Below are 22405 nucleotides of genomic sequence, written 5' to 3'. Positions count from 1 at the left end.
GCTATGATCTAAGATTTTCAGTTCAAAAAGAAAATCTGAGGTGGATGTGTAGTTTGGGGAACCTCTCCAAAAACTTTGACAAGAACGTGTGTTTAATGTTTAAAGTAGGAATGAAACAGGCACCATTAGTAACTATAGAATTATTTCTGAAAAGACATCTTTGAAATGTAATGAAACATTTGCACTCCAGGAAAATGGTTCTGACGTATATTGCCTATGTGATTTAAAGGAATCATAATCCTTGAAAATAAGGCATTTTCCAAAACATTTAAAAGCTGTATTTTATAGGACTTGTAACAATGAAAGAGGGAGAAAATATCTTAAGAATGTTTTTACCCTTTTGTTTGAGCCAGAGACCCCTGGCTCAATGTTTGTTTCCCCAGTATCTACAAACATAAGAGATGGAATTCGCTAGAATGAACTAATGACAACGTTTATCTACAAGTGCAGGTTTGATATTGGAAGGTAGCTACTGCATGTATAATTAGAAAGATAGCAGATGTTTTTCTAAAGTATATAAAAACACCCCAAATTCAAGTAAAGGATAGGAAAAAATATCCTGCTTGGTTAAGTTAGCTTGTACTGATGACTGAATTGGATATATGGCTCAGAACTCTGAGAAATTACTACGATACTTCAAGTTCCACCTGTGTTTCCTCTACTTATATACACCTTGATTACTGCTATGCTGAACCATCCTACATCTCTACCTTAACCAAACGACACAGCATCTGACCCAAATCAGCACGATTAACATTAGAGAAGCGACATAAAGTGCATATGATAAGCAAACCAACATAGTTCTTAAGGGATGCTGAGATCATTTAATCCATTCAATTGCTTTGTGTTGGCACCTAAGCCATTTCAAATATTTATTCTAATCCTAATTTTTTACTCAAGTCACTTTAAGAAGACAGTTTCATATCCTTTCCTCATTCAGCAAAGAAATTCACAAGCATGTTTAAACTTGGATTATCGAGAGAAATATTTCGTGGTTCTCAAAAGAACAGTAATGCTGTGGAGTTCTCTTCGTGACTCAGCAGTTAATAAACCCAACTGGGATCCATGAGGACGTGAGTTTGGTCCCTGGCCTCACTCAGTAGGTTAAGGATCCGGCGTTGCGGTGAGCTGTGGTGTAGGTCGCAGGCAGGGGGCTTGAATCCTGCATTGCTGGGGCTGTGTTCTAGGCTGGTAGCAACAGCTCTGATTCAGGCCCTAGCCTGGAAACTTCCACATGCTGCAGGTGCGGCCCTGAAAAGCAAAGCAAAACAAAACAATAAAACAACAACAAAACAACAGTAATACTGTGACTGGACTGGTCTCCTTCCTAGTCTCCCCTAGAATGACAGACTTGTGATGCATTGCCCCTGAACTGGGAACAGACCGCACTCCTCTTTGCTGGCCCTTGTGAACTCCATTCCCTCAGGACGTCCCTGACCGCTCACACCTGCACTGACAATTTCTTCTTTTGAACTTCTGGGGGTTTCATCACAGTATAAAGAGCTGTAAAAATCTGCCTATAAACTGAGCATCTGATTATATAAAAATATTTACTTACAAAATATTTAAACAATTACTTTACTATTATTTATGCTACTATGTTAACTTGCTGTAATTTCTTTAAGGTCAAAGACTGCCTGATTCCTCCTCTTGCCCTCTTCAGGGCTTGCAGAGTTCTGTGCCCAAGTCTATTAACGCTTGCTGGTTGCCTGCTGAAGTGATTCCATGCACACAATTCCTATTTTTTCTGTAAGATGTCATGAATTTTGGCTATTCATTTTATAATCATTTTATAATTTGAGTCATACCTTTTCTAAGCACCCAAAAAGTACAGAAGAGAATCACAAGTGATAATCCATAATAGATGCAGACTATTGCCTTTGGAATGGATAAGCAGTGAGATCCTGCTGTGTAGCAAGCACTGAGAACTTTGTCTAGTCGACTTATGATGGAGAATGATAATTTGAGAAAAAAGAATGTATACATGTATGTGTAACTGGGTCACCATGCTGTACAGTAGAAAATTGGCAGAACACTGTAAACCAGCTATAATGGAAAAAAAATAAAAATCATTATATGAGTAAGAATTCAGGCAAGGGAATACTGGCAGGGAGAAAAGGCAGTTTCTTCAATGTTTAGGTCTGAAGTTATTTCTATTTCAAACATCTCCAACATAATCTCTTCCTCCACAGCACATGGTAGTGAGGAATTCCACAGGTTCATGTGGCTGAGGAGGTACAAAACACTGGAATACACAGTGGTGTGTGCATGTGTGTTGTGTGTGTGTGTGTGTGTGTATCTAGGGTACACTGAAGAGTAAGTATATAGTGGGAGTGTTAGAAGTAGTATTTTAAGTTTTCATGAGCTGGAAATGATAAGAACAGAGTATGTCTGATGTATGTGCATGCTGTTTCTGAAATTCTGTTTCTATAATTTCTCTTCCAATAATCTTTATGTATTGACATAATAACTTTTTCTTAAAAATCAGAGACACATTACAGAAATGTTTTTCTGTTTTTAGAACCACATCAGAAATAAACCCAATAGAATAATTAAATCCCGTAGTTTGCCGTGTACCTACACAACACACATAATGGATATGAGAATTGAGATGCTGAGGATAAGTAAAGTTTCAATCAAGAATCTGATGAAGAGTCCCTGCTGTGGCACAGTGGGTTAAAGATCTGACTACAGCGTCTTGGGTTGCTTGTGGCAGTGCAGATTGGATCCCTGGCCCCAGACAGTGGGTTAAGGGTCCAGGCATTACTGCAGCTATGGCATAGGCTGCAGCTGTGGCTTGGATTTGATCCCTGGCTTGGGAACTTCCATATGCTGTGGGTGCAGACAAACAAACAAACAAACAAAGGGTCTGAAGAGAAGCTAATTCTGTTGTTTTTGTATTAAACTAAACTCTGAGACCCTTTGCTTTCTCTTGTTCCTATCCTTTTTGCCTATAAAGATGATCCAGTATCTTCATCATTGAAAAACCCAACTAAAGAATGCTCACTTTAAGTAAAAGCATAAATAAAAGATTTAAAGTTTTAATCCTCATTTGATCTTCAAAAAGAAAAAAAAAAAAAAAAGCTGTAGCAGAATACCTAAAACAAGACTAGGATTAATTTTGAAAAGGTAAAGATTAACACCTAGGTGAAAATTCTTCTACCTCTTTAGAACAAAGGTAATATATACATATTTTTACTATTATTTATCAGTATTAGTCAAGCAACTTCAAACATCCTGGGAAATTTCGTGTTGCCTTGAGATTTAAAAGGAGGCCTGGAGGAAAAGGGAGACCTAGAAAATGCCTGTTGCTCATAAGGAACAATCTGGATGAGGAAACAAGGACAAGAAGCAGATAGGAAGACTAAGGACTAAAAGAGGGTTAGGGGAATCTAGAAATTTTATAGTCTGGAAGAGGAGGAGGAGGCTATGAGAAAGGGCTCAGGGGGTTTACTCACTTTAGTTGTTAGCAAATCCACAAACAGATGCTAGGTAATCCCATCAGAGTTAAACAAGTAATTTGCTCTATTAACCAGAGATTTAAGTATTGTAGTCGAGCAACATTACCTCACTAGATCCTTATAGATAAGCTTTGTTGTTTCCAGATATGGACTAAGCACATCTTCAAATTGACAAAGGGCTCCACCAAGGCAAAGGTGTTTGAAAAGACAAAACAGGAACTCTTCTCTATCTGGTTGGCTGAATACTTCATATTTTTCTGAGTCTTCCACTAGCAAAACCTATGTAAGATGATAAATTCCATCTTAATGTAACATAATTCTAGATTCTAATTGTTATGTTTTCAAAAGTTTCAATTTATATGTTTAAAAATAATTTAAGGAGTTCCCGTCGTGGCGCAGTGGTTAACGAATCCGACTAGGAACCATGAGGTTGCGGGTTCGGTCCCTGTCCTTGCTCAGTGGGTTAACGCTCCCGGCGTTGCCTTGAGCTGTGGTGTAGGTTGCAGACGCGGCTCGGATCCTGCATTGCTGTGGCTCTGGCGTAGGCTGGCGGCCACAGCTCCAATTCGACCCCTAGCCTGGGAACCTCCATATGCCGCAGGAGCGGCCCAAGAAATAGCAAAAAGACAAAAAAAAAAAATAAATAAATAAAAATAAAAATAAAATAAAAAAAAATAAAAATAAAAATAATTTAAGACCTATTTCAAGAACCAAGCCTGAGTCAATGGAGAAAGTGATCTGTGAGACCTGTGTTGATTTTCCCTCCATTTATTTCATCACTCAGGGAAAGGAATAAGTCTAAATCTAGGCTTTCCCTTCTTCTGCTTTACTTCTTGCCCAAGTGTATATTTTTAGTAATTGTTTTAGTGCTACTGCAATTTTAGTGCTTAGTCACCCTGAATCTCATTTGGAAACAATGGGAGTATAAATAAATGGAGAAATTTCTCCATCCCATAAAGTCCATAGTCTTTGCTTTTACCTAGAGGCTAAACACAAATGGTCATTTTCTAAGGCCTCTCATAGTGTCTGGATCACTATTTTCCTTATGCCCACAGATATTTAATTCTGAACTACTCAGGTAGCTGGAGCCTCATGATCACTTCTCCTTTTCTTGCTCTCTTCTAATATTATCACCTTACACATCACCAATCTATATGGACTCTTGCTCGCTTGAGAACTTGCTCCCTTTTTCAGAAAACAAACTGGCTGGGCCTGATGTGAGGGATTTCCTTATACCATTGGGCATTACATATAATTGCTTAATTTGTTGACTGTGGTAGACTTGAACAAGCTGATGAATATATACTATAAAACATATTCATTTTATTGAATTGCTTACAACCCACCTATTTGAAAAAGAATGTGAAACAGCTAACAATAAAATATAAAGATAAAAGTAATAAGACAAGGACAGTAACCAAGATACAAAGTGGGAAGAGAAAATAAATACATGCAAGAAATTCTAGATGGAGAAAAGCTAAAAAAAAAATTGTGCTTAACATTTAAGACTACCATACAGGTAAAGGAAGGAAATAAGAGTCAGATAACAATTGCTGTATAGCAGCAAGAAATACACTTTATTAGGAAAATTGATTAAAAGCAACATTTTATTTACCCCAATCTCAAATGAAAATCATCACAAGGTCATTATGTAAGAGGCATTTAAAAAATAAACTCAAAGTTCCTATTGTGGCTCAGCAAGTTAAGAACCCGACATTGTCTCCATGAGGAGGCAGGTTCGATCCTTGGCCTTGCTCAGTGGGTTAAGGATCTGGCATGGCTGTAAGCTGCAGCACAGGTCACAGATGCAGCTTGGGTGCAGTGTTGCCATAGTTGTGGCGTAGGCCTCAGCTGTAGCTCTGTTTCAACCTCTGTGCATATGGGAACTTCCATATGCTGCAGGTGTGGCCACAAAATAATAATAATAAACTCTATAGTGTTGTCTAAATATAGTTTACTTATAATGACCTGATGAAAGCTGAAGTTATATATAATAAAAGATAGGTAAGGGGAAGTAGTCCACAGTTTATTGCTCTCTGTGTGCTTACACATTTCCCCTCCCTCCTTCCCTCTCTCTCTCCAAGGAAATGACGTGATATTGAAGCTCAAGTTTGCAGTTACTTAAAGATCTGGCTTAATACAAGGGTGACAAAAGTCCTTACAGATGAACAGTTTATACATTCCTTTTGCAGGACTCATATATATTAAATTGATTAGGCTGTGCAATTAAAAAATTACAATAAAAAATTTGGAGTTAATGTTAACACAATAACATTTTATGTCTGATCTTTCTCTATATTCACATACAAATCCATTTAGTTGTGTAGCTCTCAGAGAGTAGATACGCAAGAGTTAATGAGTCCAACTTCTGAGCCGCAGTCAGGAAGGAGGTTATTATCAGTACTTCCATTACACAGTGTGCCAACAGAATCTGTGTTGCTACACAACAGGAGGGCCCTTTTTAGTACAGGCTAAAGCTAGAAGTTATTTATATTTTTTTCAGCCAAAGAGCAAACCAAGTTAAAGCCCTCCCTGTTGCCACGGAGTAGCAAGGAACACAAGGGAAGAGCATACAGGCAACTAGCAAAAAACACCAAGTCCCAGCACTTCCTAAATAGAGATGCTATTCCTGGCAATAAATAAGACAGGCAAGCAACAGGCAGTTTTGCAGAGTATTCTGTTGAAATGGAAATCCTCCTTTTAAAATGTCCATTACTGAGGCTCTCCCTGCAGAAGTGACGGTGAACTCTCTGAAATTAAGAGTAAGGGCCTTGAGACAAAGAGGTAAGTATGCCTCCACAGATTAGTGACAGAGAGAAGAGCTGAGATAGGTAAGTAGTATCCAAAAGGAGGGAAACCCAAACTTAGACCAGACACTTTCTGAATATTAATTTCCAATCGTTAGTAAGGAGTAAAAATTAATAGCAGATCCTCACTGTATAGTGTTTATATCATCTTGTGTTACATATAAATATACTTCACTTAACTAAAGAGCAAACAATACATAGTCTCACTTAATTCAGTGAGTTTGGTTATTCTCAATTAGTTAATTTTATTTCCTTCTTAAACTAGGAGTTCTTTTAGGTATTGTCTTAGTGCAGATAAGACCATTCCAGAATGGTACATCAACAGCTTCCCTAGCTCATTTCCATCTGGATTTGTAATACATTAAACTTGCACATCTTCCTTCTCTCTTAATGTAGAATGATAATAGTAATAGTAATCAGTTGTAGTTGTTAATATTATTGGAAGCTTACTAAGTATTGGACATTTGGCAAAGCATTTTAGATGTATTATCTCACATAATTCTTATATTATTTCTAATTTATAGATAAAAAACTGAAACGGGTTAAATATGACAGTTTTTAAGTTGCACAGCTTGGATATGAACCTATGTCTATTTAGCCCTAATTTTTGACCACTTTATAATACTCTTTCTCAATAATTAAAATAATGCTAATATTTCACTTTATCAGCATTTCATAAAATGCTTTCTCAAAACATTTTCTCAACATTTTTAAGAATATGGTAGAATGGATATTTTAATCTTCATACGGCACAGATAAGATCTTGAATCTCAATATACTGAATGACTTCCCTATGGTTATTATTATTTTATAAAGAATAAACCAGAATTAGGTAAAGTTCAGTATACCTTTCACTAAAATAAAAATTAACTGAGTTAATCGAATGGCTTTTTGATCTTGGCAATGATATAAAAAGATTATTTTACTCCAGGGATGTTTTTAAATATTCATTTGCTATGTTAAGAGAAAATACTGGAGGAAAAAAGTCATCAATTAAATAGGCCAGGGTTTCTTGGCCTCAGCACTATTGACATTTTGGGCCAGATAACTTTGCTGTGGGGACTCTCCTATGCACTCTTTGATGTTTAGATATCAGTAGAACCCCCTTGAGAACTAATAAAATCCACAAATAATCAAGTCGTTAAGAAAAGTGCCACCCAAGAAGAAACCTAGTAGTGGAATGATTATTCGCTGATCCTTATTCATCGAGAGGAAGTATTTTATGGGTTTTAAGCAGGCAAAAGTTTTTGACACTAAGCATTTTCTGAAATGAAATTCTATTGTAAAAATTTTAAATTCAGTACTTACTTTGCGTAACTCATCGGAAATAAGGAAGGGATCACAAAAAGAATCTAAACATTTAACAATATGGCCATTGTCTCGTACAATATCTTCATCATATAACCGATTAAAAAATGACATTGAAAGCTGTGTGCAAGGAACGTTGATAGCTTCAATTTTTTTCACTTCCGTTCCTGAATAGAGATATAAAAATTTAGTACTCTCAGTGATTTCCAAAACAAATATCACTATGCAGAATTACTAAGAAGTAACAAAATATGACATATGTTTTGAAATATTTACTATTTTTTTGGCTGCGCCATGGCATATGGAAATTCCTGGGTCAAGGATCAAACTCATGCTATAGCAATGACCCAGGCTGCTGCGATGACAACACTGGACCCTTAACCTGCTGTGCCACAAGGGAATTCCTAAGTTTTGAAATATTGAAAAGATATATTAGTTCAGGAATTTTATTATAATCTTATTTTTCAGGTTTTTTATTTCTACTAATTATTAAAAGTTTACAACAAAATTTTATCATTTCAGGCATAGATGAAGGAGGTATAAATAAGAAAATTCTTGAAAATGAAGTAGTGGGTACTTATATCAGTTTTAATGTATGTATCAGAATTGCCTATAAAAACATAGAAATTGTTTCGTAAGATTGGATTTGTATTATGCTTAATGCTTTACAGTTCATATTACACACTGACATGTTTATTACACACACAAAAAAAAAGGTTTTCCAAGTCAAGGTAAATTTCAAACCCGGCCCTAATCAAGTTATTGCAAGTTTGGAATTAGAGAAATTTGAAATCATAATGTTCTATTTTTCTCTTGTAACTCCAGTTCTTCCCCCTTTAACATTTTCCCCTACACTGTACTCATTTCCTGAATGTGTCTTTCAGGAATGGATTGTGTGTAACTAAAGTTTCTATTAAATTATAGAAAGACATTGTATTATTGCCTCAGTGAAACAATCTCTTTTAAGCATCCATTTGCACATACACCCACTAGATACACAGGGGTGGTGTTTTCCGTTTTTTAAAGTTCTAGGAAGATTGCCGGCCTAGATGTGGTGGTCCCTGATGTGTCCTCTTGCCAGTACATTTGCTGGATCACTGACCTGAGAAGCAGTTTAAGCTTGAGAAGAGGAATTCTGGTGATTGTACTTCCTCTCTCTGGCTGTCCACCCATAGTCCTGCTAGGACCTGTTACTCTTGTTCTGATCCTAAGCTGGGCTAGTGTGGAAGCAAGGAGCTCTAGCCTGGAGCCAAGAACTGTGTATGCCTCAGTTATTTCAAAAGCTATGCTGCTAAGTAAAGCTCCTTTTGTTTCAGAGGCAAATCCTCTGGGGGATTAAAGTGAAAAGACCATAGGAAATGATAGAGTAGATCTGGGCAATATTGGAAGACTAAAGAACAAGGGTAAAGCCAGACAATCTTTGAAGATGGGTTGGTGGCAACAGGATGGGGGAGTGACACTGGGAAATATGCCATTTCAATAAATCTACCCTAGCTCCGACTTGGGGAGTGGTAGGAGGGTGTGGGTGGTGTGAGAGTATAATTCAATTCAAACCACTTAATTTGAGATGCAGAAATAGCCCTGGCTATGGACTGAACTGTATCCTTCTGACATTGATATGTTAAAGTCCTGACCTCCAGTGTGATGATGGTATTCTGAGATGGAGTCTTTGGGAAGTAATTAGGGTTAGATGAAGTCATGGGCAGGATAAGGATGCCTTCCATATATGAATTTTGAAGGGACACAATTCAGTCCATAGCATTCCGCCCCTGGGCCCCTCAAATTCATGTTCTTCTCACATGAAAAATGCATTTATTCTATCCCAGCAGCCCCCAAAGTCTCAACTCGTTCCAGCATCAACTCTAAAGGCTAAAGCCCAAAGTCTCATCTAAACATCATCTAAATCAGATATGGGTGAGACTTGAGGTACAATTCATCCTGAGGCAAAATTCCTCTCTAGCTATGAACCTGTGAAACAAGACAAGTTACATGCTTCCAAAATACAAGGGTAAGATAGTTATAGGATAGACATTTATATTCCAAAAGGGAGAAACAGGAAAGAAGAAAGGGGTGATGGTCCCAAGCAAGCCTAAAACTTGGCAAGGAAAATTCTATTAGACTTTAAGACTCAAGAATAATCCTCTTTGGTTCAATGTTCTGCCTTGCAGAACTACTGGGGCCCCACCTCCACAGTCCTCCCCCCAAGGGGAGGGTGTTGTTGAAATGGAGAGGGTAGCTCTGGTGATTTCTGAATTGCCTTCTCTTTCTTCTTTTTTCTTGAAGAAAAGCACGTGGCTTGCAGTTGAATGGCTCCATGATCTGGTCCTGTAGGATCTAAAAAGTCTGATTACCATTTTGTCTCATTTTTTTCTGTCCCTTTTAGTTCAAACCAGCAGTGTCTTTGCTGGTACAATCCTATCTCTGTTTCAGGTTTTTTTTTTTTTTTTGTCTTTTTGCTATTTCTTTGGGCTGCTCCCATGGCATATGGAGGTTCCCAGGCTAGGGGTCTAATCAGAGCTGTAGCCGCCGGCCTTCGCCAGAGCCACAGCAACGCGGGATCTGAGCCGCGTCTGCAACCTACACCACAGCTCACGGCAACGCCGGATCGTTAACCCACTGAGCAAGGGCAGGGACCGAACCCACAACCTCATGGTTCCTAGTCGGATTTGTTAACCACTGCGCCACGACAGGAACTCCTCAGGGTTCTTTTGAAATGGCTGATTAAGTCCATGAATTGCACCCATGATCTCTTTATCAAATGGTTGCTCAATGACACACTTAGTGGTCTCTTCAGAACAAGCTTCCTCATTTTCTGCAATGTGGATATTTCCAAATCTTCAAGTTGTGGTTCCTTTTTGCTTAATAATTCCTTGTTCAATTAATTTCTCTCCTTGCATATTTTACTATAACCATTCAGGAGGAATCAAGCCACTCCTTCAATACTTTGATTAGAAATCTCTTGAGCAAATATCAATTTTTTCACTTGCAAGTTCTATTTTTCACAAAACACTGGAACAGAGTTCAGCCAGGTTCTCTGCCATTTTATAATGAGGACTGCCATTCCTCCAGTCTCTAATGCCATGTTCCTCACCAGAATCAACCATATTCTAGCATGAACCTCAAAACTCTTACAGATTATAGCCATTAAACAATTTCAATGCCACTTCCACATTTTTAGGTATTTGCTATCACAAAATACCATAGATTGGGCAGTTTAAACAACAGATATTTGTTTTTCCACAGTTCTGGAGGGTGGGAAGTCTAAAATCAAGATATCAGCTGGTTCATTTCCTGGTGAAGATTCTCTTCTGGGCTTGCAGGCAGCTGCCTTCTAGCTATGTCTGCACATGACAGACCCTTCTTACAAGAACGCTAATCCCATCACGGGGGCCCCTCAAGACTTTACCTATAAACCTAATTATCTCCCAAAGGCCTCATCTCCAAACACACTGGGGTTATGGTTTCAACGTAAGAATTTGGGAGGGGTCACAATCCAGTGCATAATCCATGCTGTCATGTATGAATTTGGTTAAATTACATCTCCAGCATATATAAGCTTTACAGTGCATCGCTGAGATCACAGAAGAAGAATGTATTGTTCTTTCTCCTCAGTACACTGGGTATCTCTTTTTTATCTAGTGTCCAAGCTGGTGCCTTTCTGGCACCCCTGTTAATGTGGAAGTGAAGAGGCAGGATGGTCAAGGTCTTAAATTCTAGAGCATGGATTTGAATCTCAATTCCACTCAGCCAGCTGCGTAAAACTGCATAAATTACTTAGCTCATGCCTCTGACTCTTCGTTTGTGAAATAGGGATATATAACGGTACCTCTCTCAGAGCTGTTTTGAGAATCAAAGGAGGTAAATGTACATAATGCTCTTAGCAGAGCACATAGGAAGCATCCATTACATGTCAGCCAAAAAAGGCAAAGTACTTCTAAGTGAGGGGGGCTGGGCAGCTGGCTGAGGGGATGTATTGGTACCAAGAGTTGGCAACCTAGGGCATGTAGCCTAGTGATGGAGATTCCATCTTCACTCTTTTTAAAACTGGTACACTTGCTAGAATGTCTTTTATTTTAAAAAGTGATTTTTAGTCTTATAAAGGCCCTCAGAGGAAAATTAGAGAGACGACAGCTGATGTATGAGAAAAAGCAGAAGAAAAGCAAGTAGGAGGAGATAAAAACCAGCTAATGTGAGAGTACAAGCAATCTTCTAGAAACTTCTGATTCTGAAATGGAGCGCTACCTCTTCTGCCTTATTTCTCAGAGTACTTCTAATTGACTCTGTCAGGCACATGTGGAATTTTAGAACCTCTTTTTGCAAAGCCTTTTTCAAAAATTAGAAAAAAGCCAGTGCTGTTTTATGACATATGTACCAAAATCGGGGAAGGTGGAACACTTATTTCAACGAACTATATTTTTTGTAAATGAGTTTACTGAAGTTATTGTAAACATGTTTTGTAAACACTGTGACCCCTGACTCTAATTATTTCCTTTTGAAGATTTTGAACTTGTAAACAAATTTGCTCAGATATTCAGCCTAACCTTATAAGTAGTCTAAAGAGCACACTGTACCAGCTTTTTGTTCTATAATTTTTGCTTTAGTCAAAATCAATAAATATGATCTACTAAGTCTAATATGCTGAACTATCTGTAAACTTGTTTTTGACTAATATTTTATGACAAGTTATTTTTGTGTAAGGCTACCAGAGTTCCATGAAAATGCAGTCTAAGAATTTACCAAAACACCTCCATCTAATTTACATTTTTGTGAGCACAAATCCTCATTACCAACCAGATTCTCCTTCTAGTTGGGATGATCTATTCCATTGTTAAAAGGCCTCAACCTAAATTTTAAAATACAGTGTTTATGTTTCTATTTTAAAAATAGTCTTCTAGGAGTTCCTGTTGTGGCACAACAGAAACGGAACTGAGTAGGAACCATGAGGTTGAGGGTTCGATCCCTGACCTCCCTCAGTGGGTTAAGGATCTGGTGTTGCCGTGAGCTGTGGTGTAGGCCAGCAGCTATAGTTTTGATTCCACCCCTAGCTTGGGAACCTTCATGTGCTGCAGGTGCGGCCCTAAAAAGCAACAAAAAAAGTCTTTTATTAACTCTTTTATTCCTTGAGAGTTGAGATATTTGTGTTGTTAAGTGTTGAAGTACTTGGGTAATTTTCTTTAAAGATTTCTAGCTGGGTTTCAATGTACTATGAAAATATTATCTATATAGAGTGCTGCTTTTGAGAATTTAAGACTCTTTATGATTTAATATGTCGTCATTTTTAAGAATGTTCCAAGGTGGCTGCTTTCTCTGTAAGAAATCCATTCCCCTGTCACAACTGAGATTTTGCCCAAGGATCCTCACATCAATGGAATCTCACCTGACCCTTTCCTTCTGAGTAGAACTGATCACTCCCCTCTTTTTTGTCCTGTTACTACATTAAAACCTGTGATATATAATTGCACAGTTTTAAAAACCTATCAATGAGGAGTTCCCACTGTGGCTCAGCGGGTAAGAATCCAACTAGTATCCGCGAGGATGTGACTAGTGTCCATGAGGATTCGGATTTGATCCCTGGCCTTTCTCAGTGGGTTAAGTATCTGGTGTTGCCATGAGCTGTGGTGTAGGTCACAGATGTGGCTCAGATCTGGCGTTGCCATGGCTGTGGTGTAGGCCAGCAGCTGCAGCTCTGATTTGACCCCTAGCCTGGGAACTTCTATATGCCGCAGGTGCAGCCCTAAAAAGAAAAAAAAAAAAGACAAATAAAAATATATCAATGAGTTCCTTGAGTAAAGGTTTTTTTCTCTTATTCACCTTAATGTTCTCTGCATCTGGCAGAATCCATGAAAGGTACACAACAAATACTTTCCAGACAAATGTAAAGAGAGAAAAATTGCTCTTATGTGCTAAGCCAGGATAGCAGCAATGGACTTCTGCGAGAAAGATCAGAGCAGGCCTGGCACAGCTGATGACTTTTGACCTTGATTCTATCAAACAAGTCATTATTAACAATTTTTATTTTATTTTATTTATTTATTTATTTATTTATTTATTTTTTTTTTGTTGTTGTTGTTGCTATTTCTTGGGCCGCTCCCGCGGCATATGGAGGTTCCCACGCTAGGGGTCGAATCGGAGCTGTAGCCACCGGCCTACGCCAGAGCCACAGCAACGCGGGATCCGAGCCGCGTCTGCAACCTACACCACAGCTCACGGCAACGCCGGATCGTTAACCCACTGAGCAAGGCCAGGGATCGAACCCGCAACCTCATGGTTCCTAGTCGGATTCGTTAACCACTGCGCCACGACGGGAACTCCAACAATTTTTATTTTAAAAATGAAAATTCTTGAAGTAAAATTTTGTTATAATAGTAAAAGAATAATCTGAAGAAAAACCAAATAAATTTTGTTTACCTAATGTAATCCACTGTCCAGAAGAATCTGAAAGTAACTTCAAATTGGGAATAACATTTGGGTCTTTGAAAAAAGCCTAAAATACAAATTTGAGGAAAAAAAGTTAGATACATTATTACAAAGAATAACAAGAATTAACTTCTAACATAACTATAGTAAAATCTCATTTAATTCAAATTGAGGAAGGATAATTTTAAATAGGAAAAATGTCTAAGTGATAAAATATTTCATAAAGAAATGAAGCTTTGTTACCTACAAGGTAGAAAAGTATGAACAGTACTATTATGTTCAATTAGGTATCTTTGTGACTTAACAAATAAAAAGTAATGATTTACAGTGAAAAGTAGGAGGTTATATATATATGAGAATTGTATTTTCTTTCAACCTTGTTTTCCCAGTTAATTGACTTAGTAACCATTGCTCCCACTCTCCCCAACTAAATCTAAATCTAAATGTAATTGTCAACCTAACTCTACCCAAGAAGCACACATAGAAAAAGTTATAAACTTGACTTCTTAATAAGTGAAAAATTTCTACATGGCAAAAGAAAGAAAAGTAGCCACAAGTTTTACTTCCAGGCATCAGTAGCTAACAATGTCCGAAAAGGTATGAAGAAAAACTTATTAAAAGTTCCTCAGGCCCACATAATTTTCAGGAGATGTAGAGAATCAGGCTAAGTGTTGGGCCCTGGGAATAATACAAAAATCATATGTAGAACTGCACTGTTGAGGAAACCGTCACTTTTGCTACAGCCCCATCAAGCACTAAAAAAGCTACCATCTTCTCATCAAGATCACTACAGTGCTAGGACTGCCCTGCCTGAAAACTGGATGCCTCTGCCACCACCTCTGCCATTAAAATTCAGGATTCAGTGTGCACGTCTTAAGTGGCTCACTTTGAAAAACTAGTTTTGCACTGATAAGTCAGATTGGTAACCCTAGATTCCAGATCTGTGCTCTCGGTGCAAAAGAGGCAAGTGTTACACAGTGAAGGAAACCATCAAGAAAATGAAAGGGCAACCTATTGAAAGGAAGAAGATATTTTCAAATTATATATCCAATAAGGGGTTACTATCCAAAATACATAATGAACAAACGACATAATGAACTCCCACAACTCAGTAACAAAAAAAATCTAACAATCGGAGTTCCCGTCGTGGCTCAGTGGTTAGCGAATCCGATTAGGAACCGAGAGGTTGCGGGTTCTATCTCTAGCCTTGCTCAGTGGGTTAAAGGATCCGGCGTTGCCGTGAGCTGTGGTGTAGGTTGCAGACGCGGCTTGGATCCTGTGTTGCTGTGGCTCCGATTCGACCCCTAGCCTGGGAACCTCCATATGCCGCAGGAGCGGCCCAAGAAATAGCAAAAAGACAAAAAAAAAAAAAAAACCAAAAAAAACCCAAAACAAAACAAACAAAAAAAACAACTAACAATCTTATTTAAAATGGGCACAGAATCTACACATTCTTCCAAAGTAGACAAATAGATGGTCAATAAGCACATGAAAAGATATTCAACACTAATCATCAGGGAAATGCAAAGTAAAACCACAATGAGGTATCACTTTACACTTGTTAAAACAGCTATCATCAAAAAGACAAAAATAGCAAGTATTGACAAGGATGTGAAGAAAAGGGAACCGTGTGCACTGTTGGTGGGAATGTGAATTGGTGCATACCTTATAGAAAACAGTATGGAGGTTCCTAAAAAATTAAAAATAGAACTACCATATTATTTACCAATTCCAGTTCTGAGTATTCAGCCAAAGAAGGTGAAAACTAATTCAAAAAGCTGTATGCATCCCTATGTTCACTGCAGCATTTTTTACCATAGCCAAGATATGGAAACAACCTAGATGTCCACAGACAGACGAATGGATAAAGAAGTTGTGCTACATATATATAATGGAATACTACTCAATCATATAAAAGAATGAAATCTTGCCATTTGTGAAAGCATGGATGTTATTATGGCTATTATGTCAAATGAAATAAGTCAGGAAGAGAAAGACAAATATTCTATGGTTTCACTTATATGTGGAATCTAAAAAAACAAAATAAACAAACAAAATTAAATCAAACAAATAGATACAGAGGATACACTGGTTGTTGCCAGAGGGGAGATGGGTTGGGGAGTGGATGAAATGGGTGAAGGGAGTTAAGAGGTACGAACTTCCAGTTATAAAATAAGTAAGTCATGGGTATGTAATGGACAGCATGGTGACAATTATTAATAATGCTGTAAGGCATTTTGAAAGTTGCTAAGAGAATAAATCTTAAAAGCTCTCATCATAAGAAAAAAATGTAACTTTGTAACATGACAGATGGTAACTAGACTTACTTTGGTGATCATTTCACAGTATATGCTAACACCGGAAACTAATATAATATCATACGTCATTTATACCTAAAAAAAGACAAGGGTTTTGGGTTCCACTTTGGACTTCCTAAAAATGAGTAGTGGAAATCACAAGTATATTCAAAAGGTGTTGGGGAGTAAGATAATATAATGATGTTCATAATCAGCAGTAAAAGAAAAGAAAAACAATAGATTGGGAGGAAATATTTGCAATATGATTCACATGGTGATGGGGGAGAGGGAGGCTAACATCCCCAATGGCTAAAATAATGCCCAATATTTATAAGAAAAACTGACAACATGATTTCAATGTAGCCAAAGGATACCAAATAGCCAACAAATGTATGAAAAGATGCTCATCTTTAAGAGGAGTGAGAGAGAGAAAAATAAAAACCAGAAGACATCATTTTCACCAATTTCATTGGCATATTTTTAAAAGACTAGTAACTTTTGGTAAGAGTACCAGAAAATATGCAGTCTTACAAATCACTGGTAGAAGTGTGAATCTTTACAACCTTTTGGGGGTAAGTACTGATATTACCTTGAACATTAAAAACATGTATACCTTGGAGTTCCTGCTGTAGCTCAGCAGGTTAAGAACCAACTAGTATTCATAAGGATGCAGGTTCAATTCCCCGCCTCAATCAGTGGGTTAAGTACCCAGTGTTGTCAGAAGCTGCAGTATAGGTAGCAGCTGAAGCTCCAATTCAGTCCCTAACCTGGGAACTTCCATGTGCTGCAGGTGTAGCCCTAAAATAAAATGTGTAACTTATGATCCAACAAATTCCACTTTGGGAAATGTATTATACAAAAATGAAATCACTAGTACGTAAGATTTATGTGTAGGGATTTTTAATAGTATTGCTTGTGATGTCAAAACCTGGAAATTTCAATGCCCATCAACAGAATGGTTGAATAATATGGCTGAATAATAACGATTTAAAAAATGATTGAATATACTACATCTATACTGAATGATACAGTTATTGAAAAGAAAGTATTAGAATAGAATGTAAGCTCCATAACCTTGTTTTTCTTATTCACTGCTATATCCCCATTTATTGTACTGACTTTGAAGGAAAGCCATAAGTATTCTGAGTAAAGAGAGTAGTTTAAGAGTAATATACATGAAAAAAACAAGACAAGATAAAGCCTCTATTTTCACAAACATAAAGACAAGTACGGAAGAATATACATCAAACCATTCACAATAGTTAACTAAGTGTAGGCTTGTCAGAAGAAAGGGGTTGAGGGGGTTGGATTAGTTTGGGATATTAGTTTGGGATATTGAAAGATTGTTTGGGATTTGAATCTGTGAATTGTTCTCTGTTGTTCAGATTATTGCAATAAGTATTTCTCTTATTTTGACACTCTCTTTTCCTAAATAGCTTCTTGAAAGAGGAGTCTATCGTTTCACTTCTCTACCAGTTTTTCCTTCTGCATTGGCTCCTGCTCCCATATATTTGACATCCTAATTCTAAAAATCAAATGGACACAGTCCCCAGCTTCAGAGTTTATAGACTAAAAGGGAAGATATTAACATGCCATGAGTGTTATAAAGTGCAGGGTGCTATTATTGAAGTATGTAATAGACAGACCTACTCTAATGATTTTTGGCATTTAGGTTTAGATCTAAAATGTGAGTAGGAGTCAGCTGGGCAAATGCTTATCAACTGATTCCCCTTCCTCCCCCCAAAGGCCTGATTTATAGCATTTGCTGATTTTCAGAGTGGATTTCAAGTTGCCAATAGTTTAACAACCAGCAAAGATTCCTGAAAATTTAGCAGTTAGGCTGTCTTGTGTTGGTTCCAGCACAACACTGGAAAGACTATTTCTTAACACGGAGAAAATGGCAAATTTAAATTTGTAAGGTGAGAAAGAAGGGGACATCCCATTGAAGAAAAGTAGTTTGGCCCAGTGAGATCAGAGTGGATGGGTTGATGGTCTGATGAGGTTGGGGAATTAAACTCGACCTTGTAGGTTAAGTCAAAATTTTTTATCTTAATCTAAGATTGATCTACATTAAGCTGTATTTTTGAGGTAAGGGCAGTTGGAAGACACTGGAGGATTTAAGCAGAGGAAAGATGTGATTAGAGTTGTATTTTTAAAAGCTCATTCCTGCTGCAGTGTGGAAAATGAATTGAGGGGCTGTAAAGAGACTGGTTAGGAGGGGATGGTACTGCTGTAATCCAGGAAGTTCACATCAGTCAAAATGACAGCAAGTGGGGGGAGGGAAAGAAGTGGACAGATTCAATGAATATTTAGAAGAAAAGGACCAAGAGAGGAGGAATTATGACTCCTGAAATATTTGCATGAAAAGCCAGGCAGAATGAATGTCGTTTAATGAGAGGCAACAGTGAAGAAGACAAAGTGTGTGGGTGAAGATCAGTACATTTCACAAGTATTTGTGAATGTCTACATTATGCTGGATACGACAAAGTCCCTGCTCCTGTGGTGTTTACATTCTAATGTTGGAAGTTAAAGGTAAATACTTGACAGCTATCATATATACCCAATGACAAAAAAATATTTTCCCCCAAAATTATTCCTCAGTCTTTCTTCTTTTAGGGAAGGTGCCTTATAATTTTAAAAAGTCAAACTAAAGAGTGTTTGTTCAACTATTTTAATTTATATAATACACACTTTGTGTAAAGACATATTCTGGAATTAATCTCAATCAATACTGTTTTTGAATATTTTAGGTTTCCTGAAAGAATCAGTAAAAGGGAAAATTTAATTCACATTTAGAAATTATTCCTGGGGGATATCCATCTACAATTACATTTTAAATGTCATTATAAATGGAAGTAGATTAAGTGGCCTAAAGTGAATTGGCCTGGAGGCAATGGAAATAAATCTTCGTAAAGGTCCTTCAAATAAAGCAATAATTATTACGTTATTTAAATCACAATTATACATACAGTCAATATCTGATGGATTAAAAAAAAACAAACCCTGCCCTAGTGTGTGTAAATGGTATTTTGGGATTGTTATAGAATTTCCAGTAAGGCATTGGAAGGGATTCTTTGTATCTCAAATAACTTTAGGAAAGCTGCTGTGCTTTGGAAAAATTTTGATTCACAAACGAGGTCCCATGATAAAAAGATACTGATGTCAAAATGCATGTGAAGATTTGAATAAACTTGTTTCATAAAATGTGAAAGTAGAAACATATGCTAATTATATGTCACACATATAAGTAGATGTTTGACTCTATCATCTATCTGGCAGACTGCTGGTTTCTGATTCAATATCAAATCTCTCCTTCTTCCTTAAGGATTCCCATTTGTATTTGGAATAGCAATATGCTCAGCTAAATGTCTGCACTTTCTAGTAGTCTCAGTGAGATGGGTCATGAGATACAAGCAGAGTGCTCTGCAGACCTTTAGAAAGCTCTGTAAATTAACGAGCTCCCTTGCAGTGTACGTGGAATATTCCACTCATCATCCCTAGTCCATGGTGAGGATGTCAGCTCTATATACTGAGCCCAGAACTCTCACTTGAGACTCAAAGTGAGATCTTACATTCACCTATCTAGGATATTGCCACTTGGATGCACCTCAAATTTAGCATGCCGAAAACTGAACTCTTTTTCCTTGTTTATTCTTTTGCATTTGCTATGCATTGCAATCTGCCACTCTAGTCAACCAAATCAGAAACTTGGTCATCCTACATATCGCCCTCTGACTTAACCTCAGCAATTTATCAGTCCATAAGTACTACCTTCCTTTCTCATAAATATCCCTCCAAGCCATCCCGGTGCTTCTGTTTTTTATTTGTTTTTTTAAGGGCCGCACCCAGGGCATATGGAAGTTACCAGGTTAGGGGTCAAATTGGAGCTGCAGCTGCTGGCCTTCTCCATAGCCACAGCAACACGGAATCTGAGCCGCCTCTGCAACCTACACCACATGGTTCACAGCAATGCTGGATCCTTAACCCACTGAGTAGGACAGGGATCGAACCCGGGTCCTCATGGATACTAGTTGGGTTCATTACCAGTGAGCCACGAGGGGAGCCTCCCTGGTGCTCTTGTCTTAATTCAGGGCATCACCATACACTGCCTGGAGGATAACTTTCTAATTTGGTCTAATTGCTTCCAGACTCAGTCCTAACAATTCACCTTCCATACTTTTGCCAGGTGACCTCAGTACTTTTTGACCCACAGTAAGATATACATTTTATTTTATTTTTAGCCACACTTGTGGCATATGGAAGTTCCGGGGCCAGGGATTGAACCCATGCCACAGCAGTGACAACACCAGATCCTTAATTTTCTGAGCCATCAGGGAGCTCCTGATCTCATTACTTCAAATTTTAGTGTCTTTCTGAAAACCTTTTGGCAACTCCTCAGCTAGATAAAGCCCAAACTCCTTTGCATGGCACAGAAAGTCTTATATTGTCCCATCCATTTGTCTAACATTATCTACTTTGTCTACCTGACAAACTCCTACTCATCTTTCAGGCCCTAGCTCAAGGTGCTTGCCTTTTTAAAACTCTCCTTTAACCTTCTCATTCAAAAATGACCATCTTCTCTTTTGTGCTACCACACGACTTTGTACACATGCTGTTTTATATCACTTCTCACTCTGCAATGCAATTTTTGGTCTGTTTCCTTCTCTTTGACTGTGTCTTGTGCCTGTGTACAGACTTAAGAAGTAAAGAAATGTTTGCTGGATGAATATTTCCTTCCTTCCATCCACTTACTTTCTCAAAAATAAACTTTTGGAACAGAATTTGTTTTTAAATTGAAAGAGAAAATTCAAAATCTAGAATCCTTGTTTAAGCAGTACCCTTTGTTCAGTTACAGTTTTTGTAGAAGTAACATGGAAGTGTGAATCAAACGGCCTAGGTTTTACCAAATGGGCAATCTGAACAAATTATTTAACCATTCTGAGCTTCAGTTTCCTCAGCTGTAAAATGGGGGTCAAAACACCAAACTTACCAGGTTGTAAAGACTAGTGATAAATGGATAAAAAGTGCTGAAAGCTAAATGTGGCACAGAGGAGTCACTACTGCTTTGGGAAAACACTTTTTAAAATAGTATAAAAATATTAATAATAATAATAGTGCTATAATATTTTACACATTTTTTGTATCGCTAAATATTTCATCCATTTTGCTATTTTATACATTTCATTTAATATTCATAATGCACCATCAGATATTCAGCATTATTTTCATTTTCAAAAATACTTATTAAGCATCAAGTACTGTGACCATTTTTTAGAAAAGTAAATAGAGGCTGTAGAAGGTTAAGTAACTTGCCCAATGTCATGTAGCTGGTAGCTGGTAACTTGCAGAGCTGGAATTTGAAAAGAGACAGCTACCGAGAGTCCAACTGATGGGAGGATCCAGGTTTTATAGGACCTGAAGTATATATAATTTTAGGGGCTCAAAGAATACAAAACCATCTACTTTTGAGAAACTCCAAAAACATATGACCATGTAAACATACTGCTTGGAATAATTGAGAGTTCCTTGGAAGGGTATTCTGGAAATGAGGAGCATGAGCTAATGAGGGGACCTGAAGATTTATGAGCTTCAAGGTTAATCCCCTTCTGGGTCATGCTCTTAGCCACAGTACTGTATTTCCTCCAAATTAGTTACATGAGCAAAAATAATGATTTTATGAGCATATATCTTTATTTTTTTATTATCATTATTTTTTTGGTCTTTTTTTGCCATTTCTTGGGCCACTCCCGCGGCACATTGAGGTTCCCAGGCTAGGGGTCCAGTCGGAGCTGTAACCACCGGCCTACGCCAGAGCCACAGCAACACAGGATCTGACTGCATCTGCGACCTACATACACCACAGCTCATGGCAACGCCGGATGCTTAACCCACTGAGCAAGGCCAGGGATTGAACCCGCAACCTCATGGTTCCCAGTCGGATTCGTTAACCACTGCGCCACGACAGGAACTCCTGAGCATATATATTTAAATTGAAATATGGGAATGATACTGTCTACCTCACAGGAAAAAAATTAGAATAAACATGACGACATTGAAAAGTTAAAGAAACCTGCCTGGTATTATGGAAATCTATTGTGCTTAATGGATGAAATCT

At 37.7% G+C, this 22405-nt stretch overlaps 1 protein-coding gene across 15 annotated transcripts in view; it reads right to left on the bottom strand.

The window, feature by feature from the left end:
* The window catches only part of CFAP300 (cilia and flagella associated protein 300), a 42212-nt gene that overhangs the window by 4780 nt on the left and 15027 nt on the right, over window positions 1-22405 (bottom strand). For 3 of the 15 annotated variants that reach the window (XM_084975835.1, XM_021062702.2, XM_021062704.2), the window contains 3 exons: window positions 13985-14060; window positions 7577-7743; window positions 3568-3740 (listed from right to left, as the gene is read on the bottom strand). In XM_084975835.1, the coding sequence (XP_084831961.1) occupies window positions 3568-3740; window positions 7577-7743; window positions 13985-14060 (416 nt within the window). Of the gene's footprint in view, window positions 1-1234; window positions 3741-5017; window positions 6212-7576; window positions 7744-8143; window positions 9911-13984; window positions 14061-22405 lie in introns of those variants that run through there. The other 12 variants (XM_021062703.2, XM_084975837.1, XM_021062705.2 and 9 more) reach the window with 5 other exon arrangements.

This window comes from Sus scrofa, chromosome 9, assembly GCF_054392235.1.
Source record: "Sus scrofa isolate SSC_HxYL_T2T_F1_AM1 chromosome 9, Sscrofa_HxYL_maternal_Yorkshire_Landrace_v2.0, whole genome shotgun sequence".
Taxonomy (NCBI): Eukaryota; Metazoa; Chordata; class Mammalia; order Artiodactyla; family Suidae; genus Sus; species Sus scrofa.
Note: the sequence above shows the minus strand (reverse complement) of the source record. Positions and strands in the feature narration are given on the sequence as shown.